Source organism: Seriola aureovittata, chromosome 2 (genome assembly GCF_021018895.1).
Source record: "Seriola aureovittata isolate HTS-2021-v1 ecotype China chromosome 2, ASM2101889v1, whole genome shotgun sequence".
NCBI lineage: Eukaryota > Metazoa > Chordata > Actinopteri > Carangiformes > Carangidae > Seriola > Seriola aureovittata.
In genome coordinates, this window is record NC_079365.1 from 13,553,519 (window position 1) to 13,575,382 (window position 21,864).

The 21,864-nt window shown below is 40.0% G+C and overlaps 1 protein-coding gene across 1 annotated transcript; it reads left to right on the forward strand.

The window, feature by feature from the left end:
• The first annotated feature begins 2,354 nt into the window (after window positions 1-2,354).
• LOC130179554 (SPRY domain-containing protein 3-like) lies at window positions 2,355-21,487 on the forward strand. The gene is made up of 11 exons (XM_056392576.1): window positions 2,355-2,454; window positions 5,635-5,781; window positions 5,956-6,031; window positions 9,432-9,556; window positions 10,603-10,735; window positions 10,858-11,046; window positions 14,397-14,546; window positions 16,220-16,277; window positions 16,765-16,884; window positions 16,987-17,111; window positions 17,208-21,487. Exons 2-11 carry the CDS (start codon window positions 5,654-5,656, stop codon window positions 17,340-17,342), a joined length of 1,239 nt encoding a protein of 412 aa, XP_056248551.1. The 5' UTR covers window positions 2,355-2,454; window positions 5,635-5,653; the 3' UTR covers window positions 17,343-21,487.
• Window positions 21,488-21,864: the final 377 nt, after the last annotated feature.

Sequence of the window (21,864 nt, forward strand, 5' to 3'; positions counted from 1 at the left end):
CTTTTAAAGAGCCCAAACCAGCGGGGAAAGGTATGGGAGGGTACGTGATGGAGAATGTTAGCTTTCCTTCTCATTTCCACACAGCAGAGCACACCCCGTTTCCCCTTGTCTCTGACACATACACACTCACGCATGCTCATACCATTTGTTGTTTGTCATCCTGCAGGATAGTAATGTTTTTCTCCACTGATTGCTGTGTGTGCTGCTCCGTTGCTCTCTCTTTGAGGATAATTCATTTCCAGAGCTGACACTTTCATGTGACCAACTAATTGTAACTCAGCAGATAAGAAATTCACTGTTGATGTTTTATTGCTGGTGATAATAAAAAATATATGCTTTCCATCAGAATTTAAAAGAAAATCTCTTATAATCAGTCACCAGTAATTGAAGTTGAGAACTTAAATCATCAACTCCAGTATAAATAAGTACAACTTAAAACAACTTAAATCTCAGTATATTTATTCAAGTGCTGTATATGTAATTTTACAGTAGAAATTTACTTAAATACTTCCATTTTATGCTGCTCAATATTTTTATTCCACTACAAATATACTAAAGTTTTTGCATACAATATCTATAAGAGATTATTGAATATGATCAAATGTAACTCAACCTCACTCAACTATAACTTTAAAATGTTTTATACAGCAAATCATCCAACAATCAGTTAAAAGCATTGATTAGAAATGTATAGATAAACTAGTTGGCCTCATAAAGTATTAAGAATAAGGCAACTATGGAAAAGAAAAATACCCAGTTACAACAATGGGAGTAAGAGTATTTAGTTACTTCCACCTTGTTTTTGACTTTATGACTTTTCTTTAAATAGCAACCACTTAACAAACACTTTGCTGACAGCGTGGATTTACAAAGTCTGTAACTTCAGGGCTAAAGGTTCAGAGGAGTTGGTCGACTCTGAGAGGCTGAAGGAGTGCCACTCAAGGCTGGATGACTAAGACATTAATAGCCACGAGCAAAAAGTCCCACCCTGTAAATTCCACCATGTGTGAGTCACAAACACATTAAATTAGAAAACAGGATCACAAAGATCTGGCAGCTCGTTTTCTAACCTGTTGTACCTGACCTCTGATAATGTCGATGAGAATACAGTGTAAGTGGAAACATGGCCTTATATTAGTCACGTACAGTAAAGGTACACAGGCAGCTCATAGATTTTGGCAATTATTTATATGTTTTGGTGTATTAGGCCTTGTTGATAATAGTGTTTCCATTGGTAGCTTTGCTTCAGTGTGATGAGGCACCTTGGTTAATCACTAGAAGCAAAAAGTCACACTTCTTTTTTAAATCAATAAATATTTCCTTTTTCAATTTCTACTAAATTTACTACATAATATTATATGTTAAAGATGAAATGATTAGCTGAGTAAACAACAAGATGAGCAGCAGAGCATAAATTGGCAACTATTTTGATGTTAGCTCGGGCCTTAGGAAATTGCGGTGGGCAAAAATAATTGTCACATTAATTGATATTGAAAATAATTTATTTGCTACCATAGTATATACACATACAGTTCTGTGTAAAGGTTTTAGGCACTTTAGATTCTTGTCTACAACACAACACAATCGGGGTGGTGTCTGATTGCTCCGAAATGAATTCTGCTGCAGGACAACAAGCCAAACACACAGCCAGAGTTATAAACAACTATCTTCAGAGACATAAGAACAAGGAGTCCTGCAACAGAGGATCTGGCCTCTAAAAAGCCCTGATGTAAGCATCAGGGAGTCAGTCTGGGATACATGAAGAGACAGAAGACACTGAGACATACAATACCCCTAGTGTCAGTTACTAATAAATACATATAAAACACATATGGTAACCTTGAAAGGGCCATACTGCATCACTTGGAGAGGAATTGTTGGTTGCCAAATGACTCTTCTTTAATTGATGAGGTGATGAGGTGGAGACAGTTCTTTTCTTTATGCTTATCCCAGACTATTTCTAAGGCACATTTAAATGGAACATCCTTCTTTTTGTGCCCTCAAAGCAGGATTTCAGGCTACTCTTTGGGGCCTTTCCAAAACTAAAACAAGAGCTACCTCATTAAATATAACTGCAGTGAGTAAACAGTAGATAGCCCTCCCAAGCACTAAAGTGTACATTTTTATTAGGCTACTGTCCAAAATAAAAAAGCTTTCATAAAAGTAAGTTTGAGTTTCCATTTTTTTTTTGTGTGTGAATAGTCTTTTAAGGTTGATGTATAAGTACTCATGTCAAATACATGTAAAAGGCCTATGTGGAACATAAGCTGTATAACCAAAGACACTCACACACGGCACTGCATAGGTTAAGGACCTCACGCTGTATTTTCCTCTGCTGTGATTGGTTAAGAAGGCGGGACTTCCGACAGCGCAGGTTGGACATAAAGTGACAGACTTCACCTCCTTAAAATTGGAAGAAAACCCGGAGGACGATGCGTTACAAGTTTTAAAACAGTAAGGAATCAATATAAGACAACGGGGCTTTGAACAGTGTGGTATGTGAGGTACATTGGTGTTTACATGATTTTATTAGCCATACAGCGCGACAACGTTTGAGACACTGAAAACAGCTAGCCGGCCAACCGAGTCCTCCCTGTAGTTTGGGAAATGTGTTGCTACGTTTGAGGTTGGCTCGTAAATTGGTAAATCGTAGAAGTGAACACGCAACAAATAGCAATATGAGGTGATAGTTCGCTTTTCTGTTTACTTTGTTGAAACACTTTACTTGTTAGATCCTCAACTATGTTATTCAGTCGTATTCGGTCTGGTGACTTCTTTCATCATCATTCACAAAGATGAAGCCATAATTTGTTTTCACTGCTCATGTTTTAAGACGAACCGAAAACATTTTCAGGCTTTTACCAACCAAACTAGCCCGTTACCATAGTGTAATGATCCACCTTTAATCCAGTGGAAGTAAAAAAAAACAACCCACCCACCTAGGTACTTTAGTATTGAGTGATGAATTTGAATGGAACAACAAAACTGTGAAGGTGCGTTTACCTGAGTCACCCTGGCTACGTCATAACCTGACACAGGAAAAGCATAACAGGTTACACATGTACAATGGTGGAAGATGTACTCACACCCAACGCAGTTAAAAGTAAGAGTCATGCATTCAAAATTTTATTGAAGTCAAATTACATAAGTATTGGGATCAAAATATAATTATATAGGTACTATATAAGGTATATATAAGCACTATAATTAAAAGTAGGGTATTTATCATGTCCTCAGTATTTATTATGCAGAATGGCCCATTCAGAATAATATATATTATTAAGTACATATAATATTAAACTTAGCCGATGAATGTAGTCGAGAAAAAAGTAGAATATTTTCCTCTGAAATGTTGAGCAGTAGAGGTATAAAGTAATAGAAAAAAAAAATTGAAATACTCAAGAAAAACAAAAGTATCTCAAAATTGTACTTAAGTATAATGCACATCATAGTGCATCAGTGTAGAGATGAAAAAATAGACAGACAAAACATTTACAGAAAATAATCAACAATTACTCTGATGATTGTTTAATTATTTATTAAAGTAATTTATCAAACAAAATTGCCAAATTCTCTAGTTCCAGTTTCTCAATTTTGTGGATTACCTGTTTTATTCCACAGTAAATGCAGAATATTTTAGGCAGATAAACTATTTAATGTCACAACCTTGGTGTTAGAAAATTGTGACAGATATTCTTCACTACTTTCTGGCATTTTATGGACTAAATTATTAATGGGTTAATCGAGAGAATAATCACAATGCTGAGGTTACCCATATAGCGGTCACTTCTAGGCCTATACTGGCTGTTATCAGGCAGTGTCGGCTGAGAGCCAGCCAGATTATCTGTGTGTAGTGTCTGACTATCATGCTAGTCTAGACCAGACTTGGGGTGAGGACCGGGGTGTATAGTGGGCCAGAAAAGACACTATATGTGGCCCAAGTTTTGGCTAGAAAATGTTACTGTGTGGGTAGCTTCTGATTTGGCAGTTAAGGGGAAAGTGAGTTTTCCTAACCAGACCACATCACACCAGGTCTAAATCAAAAACCACTCTACCTAGACTTGTCAAATCTGAACTAAAATAACCAAGAGAAGCTAAAGACTGTTTAAAACACTGTTTCTGATTATCAGCTGCGACAGCGTGTGGCTGGTATTTTCATCTTGTGTGTATGTGTGTCGTCATGGCGAAATGTGGTCATGAGACACCTACTGTAGCGGAAACTACCACAGAGGTGGCTTTGAGTACTTTGGCAGGTGTTAATACAGCTGATTTTGTCACCATGATAGTGTCACAACTGTGCAAGATACAGTCATGAAACTTTACAGACGTGTAGTTGAAATCAAAATTAAAGACAAGTTTGAAGATAGGTGTGGTCTGACCCATAAGTACTGACTAATGTAGTAGTAACTACTGAGTACTCATGGGTCGAAACATCAACATGTTGACAGGTGTTATGGCTGGTGTGATCCCATCTCCAGTTTATTTGTGAAAGTAAAAAAATGTCAAAGTAACTCTTTCATCCCCCATCCAGGCCACATCAGACCACTTCTAGATCAAAGAACACTATACCTGAGTTGTCACGTCTGGAGTAGATTAACCTTAGATTAAAGACTGTTTCAGATTTGTGAAATCTTTTATTGCTTTATCTAAAAAGAACAGTGAAATAGCCCTATTTGTGTTTTCGCAAATGAAACAAAGGTTTTAAATGAGAGACCATCTTGTGTTGGAATCACACCAGCCACGACGCCCATCGACTCACACTCACAAGGTGAAAACAATACCAGCCGCGCTGCTGTGGATGTTAAAAAGGTTTCACAAATCTGAAAATGTGTTTTAGCCAGTAGTTTGCTAGATTTAACTGCCGAATCTGAAGCTGCACATCGGAAGCTGTGTGTGTGTGTGTGTGTGTGTGTGTGTGTGTGTGTGTGTGTGTGTGTGTGTGTGTGTGTGTGTGTGTGTGTGTGTGTGTGTGTGTGTGTGTGTGTGTGTGTGTATTGATTTCAATTGTTAGAGACACCACACAGTCTGGGTGTCTAAGCTTGAGTCAGTCCCAGATTGCATTGGGGTGGAAGACACCCAAGGGAGGTACCTGACCATCACAGGCCTAACACAAATAGGGGACTCACGTTCCTGCCTCTTGGCAGTGTACAGTCACTGTCCAGGCCTTTGCTTGTCTGTGGAATGTGGGATTAAACGTAAATGGAAAAACACAAACGCAAACACAAAGGGTTTGGCCTGAGGATCAAACCTAGGCCTTTCTTGTTGTCAGGCAACAGTGGTAACCATGTTGTGGTCAGAGATGTTTGCTCTCCTTCCGCTTACAGCTTTCACGACTGCACTGACATTTCATTGTTCCAGAGTTGTTTATCACGATTGCTCTGCTTGTTGTGTGCGTCAACAGTGGAAGCATCACTGAAGTTCAGACTCAAAATCACTTTCATTAGACTGCATCTTGTCTTGTGCATTAATTTAAGTGATGATTTTTTTTTTTTTCACTAAATTATGTTGACTGAACAATCACTAGAATCTTTGTCTTTTGTTTTAAGAATAATTATTTAATGTTAGTTGGCCGTTTTTTTCAAGGTAACATTCTCAAAAGCAGTAATCAATCTCATTTGTTTCCCTGTGTCCTAGATTGTAATGATTTTCAGACATGGACGACATAAACCTTCATTATCGCTTTCTCAACTGGAGGAGGCGAATCCGAGAAATTCGTGAGGTGCGAGCAGTGCGATACAAGGAGCGGCTCAAAAGGATGCTGAGAGAGGGAGACATACTTAGGTAACGGTGATGAGCAATGCCAGCACGAGAGGTCAAACTGGAGACATTTCTTAGTCATGTGGTTCATTCCCAGATTTTATGCTAGAGCCCTTCCTTTGCCTGCTGAATCAGCATCCCACTTTGCTTGTGTTTGGCAGAAGTGACATTTGTTTTTCTTTTTGGATCTCTTTGTAGGTATCATGGGAATTCAGATGAAGTTGGCTGTTTTGTTGCAGCCAGACCGTTGTCGAGAAGAAATCGCTATTTTGAAGTAAGAGTTTGATGATTTCCTCTCAGTTCATGACTATTCATTTGACACAGAAGTGACACAAAAAAAAAAAAACAATCCAGGAAAGGTTACTGCTACACAAGTTATTTTCTGATCTACTTTCACATGAAAGTTTCCTGGCTTCGCTGCTTGACTCTGCATCATGAATTTGGCCTACATATCTCATAATTAGGACAAAATCTCAAACTGTAACTCTAGCCCAGTAACTCTAGTTCTAATTAGCTGGATCTTCTTTCATCTACCACAGGATGTAGCTGACTCATTTGTTCTCACATTGTTGGTTTACTGTAAGTGTAATATTCTGCTGTGCAAATCTAAGCTTGAGGATTTTGACTAAATTAAATGTGTGAACAAATAGCTTTTTTTGTGTGACACCCACTGTCCCACAATGCAATGCATGCCTCAGAACTGAAAATAATTAAATCAACTTTGGACTACCAGGTTCAGCACAAGATACAAAATTAAAGATAAAGTGTTCGCATTTAGTAAAGAGTGATCGGTGTCCTTTGTCGCACATCTCTGGTTTCATTTCCAGTGAGTAGAAAGTGTATAGTGCATTTATTTCTTGTACCAACTGTCAAAACAGTACATCATTAAGATAAGCATGTAGAGTTAACTGTATTGCGTTAGTATATATTATTGATGTAGGACACCACCTTCATTCTGTGTGATGAGAGGAGACTTGGCAGGCCGTCGCGTCTGACTGCTCGCCTTCATCTTCTTGAACCATAATGGAAAAGAAATCATGAACTCTCCTGGGAATAGTGCGCATCTGAGAAACAAAGACCTTTCAGCTTGGAAATAGATTTGTGGAATTACTTGGCAGCTCTTTTTACATTGTGTGCTTAGCCTGGGTGTGCGGTAATTGCTGATTTGTTCAAGTCAAAGACACCGAAATCATTTACGCCCGAGTCAGAAGCAGACTCAGCAATTAAGTCTCAGTACCAACACAGAAATGAGCAAATATCATATTTTTAAAATTCAGACAGGTTTTCCTCTGCCTGCTGAGGCTTGCCTGGCAAATCTGTATTTATATCTTGAGCAGCTTTGATGTTGAGTTACTGTTCAGTCAATATACCAGGTTCAATTAGGGTTAAAAATATTGTAATGTTTTTTGATCGTATCACTTTATTGCAAAGCCTTGGTACAAGTGGAGGCAGCAATGTATTTTTGGATCAGAGAAGAAACCTGAAAAAAAAGTGTCGGTTAGAGGAGTCACTAGGATCACACTCATGTTCCGTTTTTCTGCAGAAAACTCATGCTACATGCTCCAGACATTCAATTACATCATAAACAAGTGAAGCAATCTTAATAATTTGAAAATCTTAGTCATTTTTAAAACAGTGAGTCCTTGATTTTGAGTTGTCTCTGCTTTCTTTTTAGCTAATGTTTCCAGATGGCTGTCATTGTAAAACAAAAACCCAGCAAAATGAGGTCTTAAGTGTGCAGTTGATGGCTGCATACATGATGTTGTTGGAAAAGGCCAGCAACAAGTCATAGCTGCTGCTCTGGGGCTAAAATGTACCAGACTTTGCTGTTGACACCAGTGCACTCAGATTCTGACCCTTTGTTTGAAAACTGCTTCAGCCAGCAGCCAGTAAAACTCCTGTGATCCTGTCAGTAGGGTCAGCACTCTACTGTATACTCCGACAGAAAAAAAAAAAAGAAGAAAGTGCATTAACAGCTGCTGCACACACAGATACAGTGTGTTTAAGTTTCAGTGGTACTTTTCTACAGACTTGGCTCTCTTATCTCAGCCCTGACAGACTGCTTTCACCGAGCCAAAGAAGTCGCAGCTCATTACAAATCATGTGCTGGTTTGTTTATTTTACTGTTTTTGGTAATCTAGACGCTGACGTGAACAAACATCTGAAGACAGTGGCCGTTTCTCAGAAGTAGCCATGTTCAAACTTGCCTAACACACACATCGGATGTGTAGTGAAACAGTAACTCAACCTTTATACTTACGTATGCTTCATGCTACGTGACTCACTTTGTGGGAGTCACGTAGGAGGAGGGAGGAAGCAATTTACGTAAATGGGGTTTATGAGCTAATACTTGATAGTTAAGTGGATGCTGATTGTTGATCTGACGGTAGATTTTACAGATCATCTGCATGTTTTACACTGACACAGAAAAAAGGGACGTATTCCCTCTCCCTCTCCGGAGACCACTGCTGAGGTCATGGGAAAGAACTTAAAAATTTCCTGCTCTGCTTGCCCTGGATTTGACAGCAGTGCTCTGGTTGCAATGCGTCCATCTAGGGCTCCCTAGGGATGATGTCATATGGTCAGTATTCAGTTATGATAACAATGGTGCAGGCTAGCTCTTTGCTTCAGGGTTTTTACTTTGATCCATCATGTGTGTACAGAGTGAAACTACACAGTTTCAAGTTGATTTGGAAATTCCATGAGGTGAAAAGAGAAGCAGGGCCGACCCAAAATTGAAATACAATGTAATGGCCTGTAAAAGTTTGGGGTGGAGCCTGAAGGAGTAGAAACAGCAATAAACCTGCAGCACTCAAAAGGGCATTTAGAAACTTTTTCTGTTCATCTTATATGATTTTCCTCCCATCAGATCTGTAAAACTATAAAACTAGGAGGTAGATTACAGTCCACCACTTTGAATGAATCCCTCCGACTTTGGTGATCGACCAACAACTGCAAAATAGTATTTATCCAGTCCTTTAGTTCATGTCTAATGACATTCCCATGAGCCTCATCTCTATACTTTGTGTTTAGTGCTAATTAGCAAATGTCAGCACACAACATATAAAAAAAGTGTATAAATATATTACTTTTTACAACATTACATCAATGTAAACACTTAATTCATCACAGTGGCTGACTCATCTTTTTAAGAGAACGTCCACCACAATAAAAATAAAATCAATTCTGATAAAAAAAAAAGAAGAAAAAAAAAGACATGTCCTTCACCTCGACTTCACCCCTCTCCTCCGCCTCCTCATGATCAACAAAGTTTGTTCTGCTTATGCACTCTCACAATGCAACAGCCTCCCACAGATAATGTGTTATGACTCGTAGCTCTGGATGTGAAAACAGCTTCCTTTAAGTTCTAGGTTGGCGTCTGAAGATGTGTCAGAGGATGGATAAAATGACTACTCACATTATTTAAAAGAAATATTAATATCTACAGCTTCTGCCCTCCTTGTGATGCTCAAGTCTGCTAACGCCATGTTGTTTAAAGACTATAAGGGGACACTAAAGGTTGAGACATTACTGTGAATTTGGGGAAAATCTGTTTTTGTCCTTGGAGTCCTTTTTAAAAGAGAAAAGTTGTTTCAAAAGGAAGAGGGTTTTAAACTGCAGTGAAAACCCCTCTCTTGTTCTTTGGTGATGAAATCGACCTGTGGTCTTTGCAGGTGACCATCGTCGATACAGGAGTGAGGGGGATGATCGCTGTTGGTTTGGTGCCACAGCTCTACAAACTGGACCATCAGCCGGGCTGGCTCCCACACTCTGTGGCTTTTCATGCTGATGATGGCAAGTATGTGTCACTGATCATTTCAATTACATATACTGTAGACTGAATATAATAATGTTATACATCCGATGTAGGGATCTCACATCCCCACAGAACGCTTAGTCTGTTCACGTAACAGACTGAGGAGCCGAGAGCAGAGCACTCTTGTCTGTTTACGAAGGGTTCTGTTGAATAAATTTGGAAAGGTCGTGAAAGGGCACACTTTCATATTTAATGTTCAGTTCTCAGAAACTGTTTACTACTTTTAGTAAGAGCTTTGTCAGTCAGCGTGAGAGCGCAATACTTGGTCTGATGTTTTAGGAACTGGACCAAATATAGAGAAGCTGCGCATTTATGCTGGACTGGCCCTTTAGAGTAGCTGTAGTGATGTGACAAAAAACAGGATTTATTGTACAATTGAGAGGGTTTCCTCTGGGTTTGCTGGTGTTTATATAAGAATATGCTGTAAATTGATATGAGTTCATTACAACACAGTAACACTTCCCCTTAAAAAGTCGCACAGTGCTGGGAACTGAAAGGAACCAATATCACACAAGCACTATTGGCTTCATCACAGGGAATTCCGATATAAAAGGCATGGGACCAAGTTACAATAGTAGTTTTTGATATTATAAAGCTTGGGGGTCATTATTTTTGATGCATTCATTAGAGCTCAAACATTAAAGAGAGGACAGGAAGCAAAGGTCTCTGGCTAGATTCAAATCGTGGATGTTCTGGTTCATGGTACAGCACTTTACACCCTCAGGTCACCAGGGTGCCCCAATATTTTAGATTTTTATTCAAAAATCCAGAATTCATCAAAGATTTTTATGCATATGAAATTTGACTCAGAATTCAGTTTTATATAAATCCAGGTCAAAACAAAAGTTGTATAGTTTTCTTTATTTACTGAGAGGGAGTTGGCGTCAATGAGCGGCTGATTATCTGCCATTTTTAGTTTCATTTTCTATTAGTGGAAGTGTTTTCTGATTGTCCTTTGAAGTTTTTCTTTGAACATCTGCAAAATCTTCATTCGCCATTCAACCTCTCAAGAATATGTCTTTCCGCAGGCTGTATAATGGCAACACTGTGGGACAGCAGTTTGGTCCAAAATGCTGCCGAGGCGACAGAATCGGCTGCGGAATCTCCCTGGACTCTGACGATGGACAGCTGACAGTGTTTTTTACCAAGAATGGTAAAGAAGTAAGTACTCCATCACCATCGTTTTACTTTACCTCACACCGAATGTATTCATCCAGTGCAAGTCTACAAGTGAATTTGTTTTTTCTTTTCCCCAACATTACTGTATCTGAATGTGTCCTCAGGTTGGCAACGTGGAAATCCCAGCATCTCCTGAAGCTCTCTACCCCGCTGTGGGAATGCACTCTTTGGGGGAGGAAGTTCTGCTGGACCTGAACGCTGAGTGGGGGATGGAAGATGATGATGGACAGATGATTGTGGACAGTCATGAAGAGGACTGGGGCCGTCTCCATGACGTCAAGGTGATTGGCACGGTAAGTCCTAAAGCATAGAGAAGAATGAGATATATAAAACTTGGAGTTTTTACCAAGTTTATTGCGAATAAAGGTCACACAAACTTTGAAAGGTTGTCTCCCTCATGAAGGTTCATGCTGTGTAATGATTGGCTGGTATCAGTGCGTGGATGAACCAGAGAATCTGCACACACCAGATTATTGTTCTACAGTACATCAGCAAGGTTTAATTAAGGTTGGCTGCTAATGTTTGATGTTTGAGTCCTTTTATCATTCCAGGTAGTTTGAACATCCCAAACTCTGTGTGCTGGGTTTCATAATGTGAAAAAAAGGTGTAAAAAGCCTTTTGTGGCTCCAGATGGAGCTGCACGATATCTAACATTGGTTAGGGCTCACGGCTGCAAATTTGAAAATTTAAAAAACCTTTGGGTGTGGCGTTAGAAAGAGGAGCCCGCTCCTCATCTCCCTTTGACGTTCCCAGCTTGAGGCTACATTAGCTGTTTCCTAACATAACACTTCAAATCTCCAACCAAACTGCTGGCAGTTAGAGTTGCATTGTGGGTAATGTAGGTGCCATGTTTTGCCAAGGAAGAAGAATGTGTGGAATAAAAAAGACCATATCTCTGGTTCTGCTACACTGATTTTGATCCTTTTTTTAAAAACTGTTCATTGTGAGGCAGACAGTGTTATAGGAGTGCAGTGCTAAATTGAGGGAGTTCTCTTTTAACCAAGACTTTCTGAAGAACCTTGACCCTACATCTAACCCTAGCCCTGTATATTCTGGCTAAAATGTCCACAACCTGGCACACACAGATTCTTTCCAAGTCCGCCTCCAAACGTCTCAGTTAGCTTAATGCAGAATTGTTGATGTGATTAAATGCAACAAGAATTTATCAAAACATCTCTTAGACTAGTTGTAAAACGAATGTTGATAGATCAACACAGAAACTCAGACATAAATATTAGCTGTTGCTAAGCACCTGATAAAAGATTAAGATAGAAAGAGATAACCAAAAATAAAAATGTTTTTCTCAGAGGTGTTCATTGACCTCTCTCTCCCCCTCTATTTGTTTGGGTCTCCACCCCTCCCTGTGACAGCAGGGCTATAGTGTTTGTGTCTGACTCAGGCGCTGATACACACGAAACCTGAACTGAAAGAGGATGGGAGGAGATCGCAGCTGAATAGCCCTCAGGCAGGAGCGAGTAACCTGCATGCCACCCGCACATTTATTTACCCTTTATTTCTACAAATCTGGCCCTGTCCTGTGTGAAGGTAGGGCCCACAAACCGCAGTCTGAACTTCCTGCAGCTCATCAATTACACAAGTGCACGTGTTACATGAAAGCTCTTAGGGCAGAAAAAAACAAAAAGTTACAGTCAATTTCAAGTTGTTATTGCGCATCCTAGTTACTGAGCTCCTTTTTCTGCTTGAGCCTCATTTGCAGTTCCTTTTTCATTTGTCCAATCAATACCTTCAAGGGTTATTCTTTCTGAATTTGCTGACACTTGTGATTGCATGTTAGGTCAGGCGTTTGTTGGACCCTGGTTTAAAATCTTGACATGCAGGTGTGGTAAACACTCATGTTTATTAAGACAGACGAAATCCAATATTGGCTACAAATATACTGTGACTGGCACAGCTGTTTACAGATTAGTAAGTGATTTACTGTCAGCCTTCATCCACATGAAGTGAGCTGCAGTATCAACACCAGAGTGGCTGTTTACCTCTTGAGGTTGTGCTTACATACTAAAAAAAGAAAGATGAGGAGGTGTATTAAGAAAACACAAGTTCTTCAGAAATGAATCAGTCTGTAAATGGTTATGGCTGAGACTTAAAATGCAGTTTATTTATTAGATGTAGGTTTATACTGATGCACCTGTTCATATGTGTATCTTAGGTGTTGTTATTGATGCCGAAGCGATAGTGGTTTAAAGTGGGAATCACAGATTTTTAAACACTATTGGTCTATTTTTGAAATCTCATGCAGTCTGCTTTTAATTATGAAAGAACAGTGAAATTAGGGAAATCTGCAACTATGTTTATAATGAGATGTTGGGCAAAACAGCCTGGACACTCATGGAATACAATAGGCTTTGTTTTGACTAATGCAGTTATCTTCAGATGGGCATATTATGGGCCCATGTGTTCATCCACTGCTCTGACATTTAGAAAGGTCACTCTGGAAAGGATTCAGTTTTGGTGGTGTTGATTTCCTGTGCTGCGTGTCGTAAACAGTTATGTTGTCCTTGTTGCCTTAGCTTTGCTTTTAGTACCCAAACAGTACAGTGCAGGGAGAACAAGTCCAAATCCTGCCCTATTTTTCCAAGAAAGAATCGCATGACGTTGCAACCTATTTTTTCATCTCATCATCTAACATCCCTAATAGGGTAACGTGTGAATAAAACATGCCCTTTCATTTTGTTGGATTCTGGTCTGTCCCAACCTGAGGAGGAGGCAGCAGCTATGCCAGTGCAGACATGCTATCAATACCAGTGAAATGCAGGTATCTGTTTGGAGGAACTGAGATGTTTTTGAGTCATTATGATCATTTGAACAACGTCCACCTGTGGTTTCACACAGTCCAGCTGACACACCTAAACATACAGTCACCAAACTCCAGTCACCTGCTTGACTAAAACAAGGTAGTGCTTCAATTAGTCTATACAAGTAAAGAAAGACTAAAAATATTGTAAAGGTTCGTTTAAAAAAGTATGGATTAGAACAAATTTGCAAGTAATATTAATTGCAGAACGTAAAATGCCTCCTTAACCACTGCATACTGTTTGAGCCTTTCAGAAGCAACTTTGAAAGTAGTGCATTACGCACAATGGAGGTTAGTGGAACAGAAGCTACTTTGAAAGTAGGGCAGGACCTCCGGTTTCCATATAGGACAGCAAAGCTGCTTGAAGCGAGCCTATGTAACATTACTGAACATCTGCCACTGTGGCCACAAGTGACAAACAAACGGTTATTGTGAAATGCTGGTAGGGAGGACTCATAAAGACAGCTAACTGACTCAGTAACGTTAGTTACATCGCAATATTTCCCTAAAGTTAGCTAACATATGCTAACATTAGCCACCAAAAGCTGCAGGTCTACTGGTCATACCAGACCATATGAGGTTGTAGTTGGTGTAGTTTAAAATTTTAAAAGCATAAAATAATGCATTTCTTTTAATTACTTAACTTAACTTACTTAACTGAAAGCAATATTGCAAAAATGACTCAACAGTGTATATCCCAACATTGTTTTCAGTTATTGTTCTAACATAAATTCTATATGTATCCTCAGACTAGGACATTTCGCTGAATGTTAATGCAGCTCCTGTGTACAGTCACAACCTCTGTTTGTGTGTGTGTGTGTTCCTCAGCTGCTGGAGTACATGGGGAAAGGGAAGAGCATCGTGGACGTGGGCCTGGCTCAGGCCCGTCGGCCTCTCAACACACGCTTCCACTACTATGAACTGGAGATCACAGATGCTGGAGAAAAGTGTTACATCGCCCTGGGGCTGGCACGCAGGGTAAGAGCCTCCTCCTTTTAGTCACCACCGTAATGATCGCATGTCATTGACATTGACACGCCGTCTTACTTACTGTACACAGAGTGTGTACAGTAAGTAACAGTCTGCTCACACCTCGTCATCCCTCTCCCTCATACGCACCACTGCTCTCACTGTTTCCAGTCTTGAGTGATGGATGACCGAAAGAGGAAAAGCTAACAACAGAATAAATATTATCTCATTTTACCCCCACATCTGGTTTTCCATAGAAAGCATGTTGTTCCAGTTACATGCTAATCTGCCATCTTAACTAGAATACTGCAGGCGAGTAAGTTATGGCACAGTTAGTTATGAGATAAGATGAGAACATCCGATTGTTCTATTTGTCTCAGTCTTTTCCATTTATTCTTTGTTTTACTTCCTCTTTCCACACACTCACCCTGCACAAGAAGGAATAAATAGAAAATGGTTAAAGGTATTCAAGAGTTCCTCAGGCTACGCAATTTAAGGTTAATATCCTGATTAATTTGGCTCAGTTGAGTAGTATTTAATCAGAAATGTTGACAGCAAATGATGATCCATATTTTGGAACCAAATCTTGGGTCTGAGAGGATGTGAGTTGAATATTTATACATCAGAGATGCTGCTTTTGGCCTCCAACAAAATCATACACATCCCGTTTAATATAAGCAGCGTAATAATCACTGAGGGCGCAGTCATCGTGTCATTCAAATGATCGATATGAAATGAAGCGTGGTTCAGATATTGTTGTTCTGTACTCTTTTATTGGATCCTGATTGATCGAGCGTCGCTCATGCTAATCACACTGCTGTTTCACCAGCTGTGATGGTCCCTGGGAGGTGGTGGATCATTTTTGCACTCACCCTCAGTGTTAAGCTCCTCCTGACTCCTGTGCCGTCAGTTACTGTGTGTGGGCATGTTGCGCCCCCAGGTCAGACCTGCGTGGAGAATGGAGCTCTGTCATTTCACTGATTGTTTTCCAGGAATTGTTTCTCTCAGTGTGTCTGCGGTTTCAGTAGAGCATTATAAATCTATCAAACGGTCATTCCTGAGGTTTTGCGCCATCCCCCGTCATCTCCTGCAAGACGCATCAGTCTGATGATGGGAAGTGTTACCTCTTGCTACAAACATCAAAACAAAGGTCTCTCTCTCTCTCATTCTCTTTCTCTGACTAACACATTCTTAACACTTACTAGTTACTCAATGATTGCTTATCATGTATAAAGGAGCAATTGTTTATGGTGCATTCCTTTCCCCTTTTGTCGCTTCGGGTAAAAGTCTTACTGTCTCTGTTTCTTACGCACCAGATTCCTTATCACTTTAATTCTGGGGTGTTCCTACGGTCTTATCTCATCATGCTGTTTCCCTCCAACATCTGGTTTTCCTGCTTGTTGCTGTGGTCATCATCACATCAGTGCTCTGCTTACAGGGGCTTATATGGTCACTGAGAATTCCTCGAATTAGATCTGTTTTATAATGTGAAATCCAACTCAAACCCCCCCTTCCATTTGGAAAGTACTCAAGTACTTTTAAGAATTTCAGGTATCATGAGAACCTTGGCTGAAGCCTCACAAAACACATCAATGAAATAAAATGGGGACATATAGTAGTTTGATCAAGCTGATGAAATCAACTCAAGTCTTAAGATTATACTTTTCTCTTTTGATTTACAGGACTACCCTAAAAACAGACATCCAGGTTGGAGCAGAGGGTCCATAGCTTATCACGCAGGTGAGTGTTGGCTGATAATGTTGGTGCATGATGATGTGTCCATGAGTTTTCTCTGCAAACATTTGCATTCAAATGAAATCCATACTATAGCACAACTATCATCACGGGCAGTGTCCGTGTGTTTAATTTTCTATCTGACTTTTTTTAGCGTACACATTTAATGTGTTACAAACGATCACATTGGTAATGGCACCAAATCATCACTCACATTTCTGGCAATGGTAGAAAAGGACAGAACAGTTAAAATTTCATTATTATTGACAGCCGTGTCAATGATAATGAAAAATTTAAAAGGTTAGAATTGATTTCTATGCAGCTTTCTTTGGCTTCCATCAGCTGGAAGGAGCCAGAAGAAAAAGAGTTATGTAAATGTTGGTGATGACAGATGTTTTGTGTTCTGATAGTTGCACCTGTGTTTTAATTGTATCACAGTCTCTCATGTATGTGATTAAAAGCACTAATCAACTTCACCCTTTGCCCTTTGTAGATGATGGGAAGTTGTTTCAGGGCAGCGGGGTCGGGGATGCGTTTGGACCACGCTGCTTTGAAGGAGACATTATGGGCTGTGGGATCATGTTTCCACGTGACTTCAACCCTGATGGTGGAGGTGAACATCTTTTATATTGATTCCACATTTTTCAAAGCTCTGTTTATCATTGAAAACAGCCTCTCATTGTCTCGCTTTCTGTTGCTGTCTGGGTTATGTCAGATGACGTAGATGACTGGGACCTTGACGTGTTTCCCAAGCCCAGCGAGGTTCAGAATGACTTGTATGCAAACAATGAAGATGAGGAGGAGGATGAGGCAGAAGACTTAGAGGGGAAGAAGGTCATGGTGAGTTGCTGTCCAGGAATATAAAACCAAGCACTCTTAAAGCTTCAGTACAAACATTTAAATAATCTTTTTTGCTGTGTTTTTGTGTTTGAACAGGTGTTCTTCACTCGCAATGGAAAGGTGGTGGGCCGGAGAGAAGTGGCCTTACCGGTAGGAGGCTTCTACCCCACTATTGGCATGATGAGTACTGGGGAGAAGGTCAGGGTGGACCTGCACCCCCTCAGCGGCTGAGCCGAGAGAAGGAAATGAAAACCAAGTGGTGAAATCAGAGCGAGGAGGAATGATTGAGCTCTGGTACATTTTGGAGATTGGACAATAAATACACTGTTGAAAAAAATGAAGGGAACACTTAAATCACACATCATATCTTGATGAACAAATTGTTCAATTTGAAAATCTTTACTGATATACATTGTATAATTTGTTGAGAACAAAATGACGTAGCAACGGTCAATGGAAACCAAAATCATCAACACATTGAGGGCTGGATTCACAATCACACCGAAAATCAAAGTGAAAAATTGAAATCACAGGCTGGTCCAACTTGTGTGAATTTCATCACGGCAACTCATAATGTGACTCAGTAGTGTGTATGGCCCCGCGTGCCTGTATGCACTGCCAACGATGTCTGGGAATGCTCCTGATGAGCCAGCGGATGGGGATTTCCTCCCAGACCTGGATCAGGGCATCAGTGAGCTCCTGGACAGTCTGTGGCAGTACTTGGCGGCGTTGGATCCAGTGATACAAAACGTCCCATAGGTGCTCAATTGGATTTAGGTCAGGGGAACGTGAAGGCCAGCCAATGGCGTCAGTGCCTTCGTCATCCAGGAACTGCCTACACACTCTGGCCACATGAAGCCGGGCGTTGTTCTGCACCAGGAGGAACCCAGGGCCCACTGCACCTGCGAAAGGTCTGACAATCGCTCTGAGGATTTCATCCCGGTACCTAACAGCAGTCGGGGCACCGTTGGCTACGACATGGAGGTCTGTGCGACCCTCCAAGGATATGCCTGCCCAGACCATCACTGACCCGCTGCCAAACCGGTCGTGCTGGATGATGTGACAGGCAGCATAACGTTCACCACGGTGTCTCCAGACTCTTTCACGCCTGTCACATGTGCTCAGTGTGACCCTGCTCTGGTCTGTGAGGAGAACGGGGCGCCAATGCAAATTCTGGTGTTCTCTGGCGAATGCCAATCGAGCTGCACGGTGCTAGGTCCCACAGGTCCCACTCCTGGAATCTGTTTCTGACAGTTTGGTCAGAAACATGCACACAAGTAGCCTGCTGGAGGTCATGTTGTAGGGCTCTGGCAGTGCTCCTACTGTTCCTCCTCGCACAAAGAAGCAGGTACCGGTCCTGCTGCTGGGTTGATGCCCTTCTACCGCCCTGTCCAGCTCTCCTCGTGTAACGGGCGGTCTCCTGGTATCTCCTCCATGCTCTTGAGACTGTGCTGGGAGACACAGCAAACCTCCTTGCGACAGCACGTATGGATGTGCCATCCTGGAGGAGCTGGACTACCTGTGCAACCTGATTGGGCTGCAGGTTCCACCTCATGCTACCAGTAGTGACAAAGACACTAGCAAAACACAAAACAAGAGAAGAATCAGTCAGGAAGGATAAGGAGAGGGCAATTGTCTGTGGCCACCACATGCAAAAGCTTTCCCTTTTTGGGCGTTGTCTTGCTTTTGCCTCTCCATTGCACCTGTTGTCACTTTCATTTGCACCAAAGCAGGTGAAATCACAATCACTTGTGCTGACAGATTGATATCCCTGAAGTTTAACTGACCTGTTGTTATACTGTGATGATTAAGTGTTCCCTTAATTTATTTGGGCAGTGTAATACCTCCACATCAACAGGCTCCAAGGTGTTACTTGAATAGTCACTCCAGTGTAGCAGGTTACTGTGGCTCTCTAGTGCTGTAAGAATGAATTAACATGCTGGCAGAAATTTTTTTTTTTTTATCAAGAATTATCAAAATAATGAATGTTAATATTACATGTGTGCCTAAGAAAATCGCTTTATAATGAAATAGTTTTATACTGTAAGAAATAACCAGTCAGAGGTTTTAAAGGGTAAAACACTATTTTTTGAAATCACACTCTGTAAAGTTAGTAAAATGCCAAAAAAAAGGGTCTGACCAGAATAATGAATGTAAAAATCCAGATAAAGTGGGGCCCCGGCTGAAAAATGGACCCCATTTGTCCTCATAAGAGGAACATTATCAGCAATAATATACGTCAGCAGACATGTAGCGCCGCTCTCACAGCCTGCAGCCATACTGTGCTCATTACCAGAGGTCTGCTGTACTTCTTCCTATCGATGGTGTATTAGTGACACTCAGTGGTGAGAGTGGTAAGTCTGCAGAAATCATGTCCGGAAAGTCTTCCAAAGAAACGGCAGTGCACTGAACGAACAGTGAGTTCACTCTCTATAAAACCAGCTGCTCTATCACTGTGGTTCAGTTCAGGTGTGGGTGCTTGTTCTGACATGGAGTCATTCCATAGAGTTATTACTGCATATTCAGTAGCAAATGTGCAAACCACATTCATTGGGAATTATGGGATAATTAAGTGTAATAACAATTTGTTGAAACTGAGTCCAAACCATCATTATGACCTTTTATCGTTTTATTGGAATACGCTGTTTCAAAAAGCAAAACACAAGGTTGATTTGACGATCATGACGAGCTGTTGTCCTTTTTTTTTTTTTTTTTTTTTTTTAAATCAGGTTTGATGTTATCATAATTGTGATAGACATGAAACACATGCACAGGTAATATTTGTGATAAACATCTGCTTTTAAAAGATAAGCAAAACCAAAACCATGTCAGAAGATGAACTTCAAACAGATGTAGACCAATAATGAGTTGACATTTCTTGTTTTGCCTCTTGCAATTTGCTCTACATGTTTTTCCCTCTACAGAGATCCTTGGTGTCCAAGTGTAACTAGTGCTTTACATGTCCTCTGAGAATGTACCTTATCATTGGGCTTACGCACAAACCGACAGACAGTAAATACCTCATCTCCAGTTGATTAAAGTGATGCCAAACTTTTTGGTTTCCTTTTCTTCTTTATTTCTAAAAATCTGAACTTAGATCTTTTTGAGAAACTGGAGCATTTTCACAAATTGAAGATGACAGAAAAAGAACACTTTGGAAGTTAGTATGGTATTAAATGTATTTTCTCTGGATCATTCATGTATTTTGGATGAAATGGAAACCAATTATCTAAAAAAAAAAAAAAAGAGGAAAATCATGAAAAACAAATTTCTTGAGTATCAAACCCTGTCAGGACAACAACATTAAGGAGGTATAATAGTACATTTCTGAGTAGTTCCAAATTTTAATATTTTAGGTCTGAATGTTAAAAATGAAGCCATAACTAAGATTTGCTGCTCTCAGGTATTTGAAAATCAAAATGACCTAGTCTTTTCTAAGATCATTTGTGTGACTTTGCTGTAAGTTGAATTCAGCAATTGTTTGCCACAAGTTGTTATTTTCCAGTGATACTTTTTTAAAATATTTTTGAGATGAGGGCACTTGCTTTGGCATCAGTTCATACTACACTCATGACAGGTTTCTCTGCAGATGTGTTTTGCAAGTTGTTGAGTCATTCATGCAAAAATAACAAATAGGCATTCACTGGTGACAGCTGCAACTTGTGAAGGGTTTTAACATTTACCTCTAATGCTGTTTATTGATGTTCCTTTTTTGTTAATCTGCCAGAAATGGTTACCATTGTGCACTTCATCAAGATACTATGTACACTTTACAGTAGAATACTGATTTGTCAAACTTCAGTTGTCTAAAACAACCAGACCAAACGATGAAAAAGATCCAGTTCAATAATACACCTTGTAGCAGGTGACGGAAATGCTTTGTTTGTTTGTAAAACTGCATCCACACTGAAAACCTCATATTGCATATCATCCTAAAGCTTGAGGACTGTGCAGGTCACTGAAAAGAACTAAACACACCTTTACTGGAGGAATTCTTGCTGGAATATTCATTTGAATAAGGGCCATGAAATGCCCCTCTGTGTTGCATAAAGGCTGTACTCCTGTTTGGGTCTTCCACTTTTCCTTATCATCGTCCAGTTCTGGTCACACTGTGTGTTAATCATCATCTTCGTTCACAGGAGCTAATAATGGTCCTCTGCTGCTGCTGCTTATCTGCGACATGCTACTCACAATGATCCCTTCTTTGATATTTTTGAATCACGTTTAATGTAATCAGGTTATCTTTCAGTCTCTCCCTGTCTTGTTTGTTTTTTGTATCATGTTGACTTTTCTCTCATCCATTCTGTCTCTTTACACTTAAAGCAATCGGATAAACATGCCAAAAATAATTAAAAGCAATGTTCACATTCATTGCACTGCTGACTCCATTTTCATCTTTTTTTATTCCTGTCAAGTTTAATATGAATAACATTTTGTGCTTTAGATGTAAATTAATTTCTCTTAGATTTTTTTTTTAATGCAGGCAAAATCTTTCACACCCCAAATTATGTAAAATAATTATTAGCTTCATAAGCATTTAAAGTTTAAACCCTTAATAATCCTTGGCATCGTTTGCTTGTTTTCATTTGTGTCAACATCTCGGATATTTGAAAAATATTAAAATATATAGTATTTAACTACAACAGAAGTAGTTGTAGATTAACAGCGTTTCATGGTGTCTTAAGAAAAGAGTATGAAGATCGCAAAAATTCAAATTCAAATCAATTAAACCCATTTCTTTGAGGAAGATCAT

Excerpts from the sequence above, each read along its gene's own strand:
- LOC130179554 (XM_056392576.1), top strand. The coding sequence starts at position 5,654 with ATGGACGACATAAACCTTCATTATCGCTTTCTCAACTGGAGGAGGCGA. Across the intron at positions 16,885-16,986 it reads CTTCAACCCTGATGGTGGAG|ATGACGTAGATGACTGGGAC; the intron begins GTGAACATCTTT and ends GGGTTATGTCAG. Across the intron at positions 17,112-17,207 it reads TAGAGGGGAAGAAGGTCATG|GTGTTCTTCACTCGCAATGG; the intron begins GTGAGTTGCTGT and ends GTGTTTGAACAG.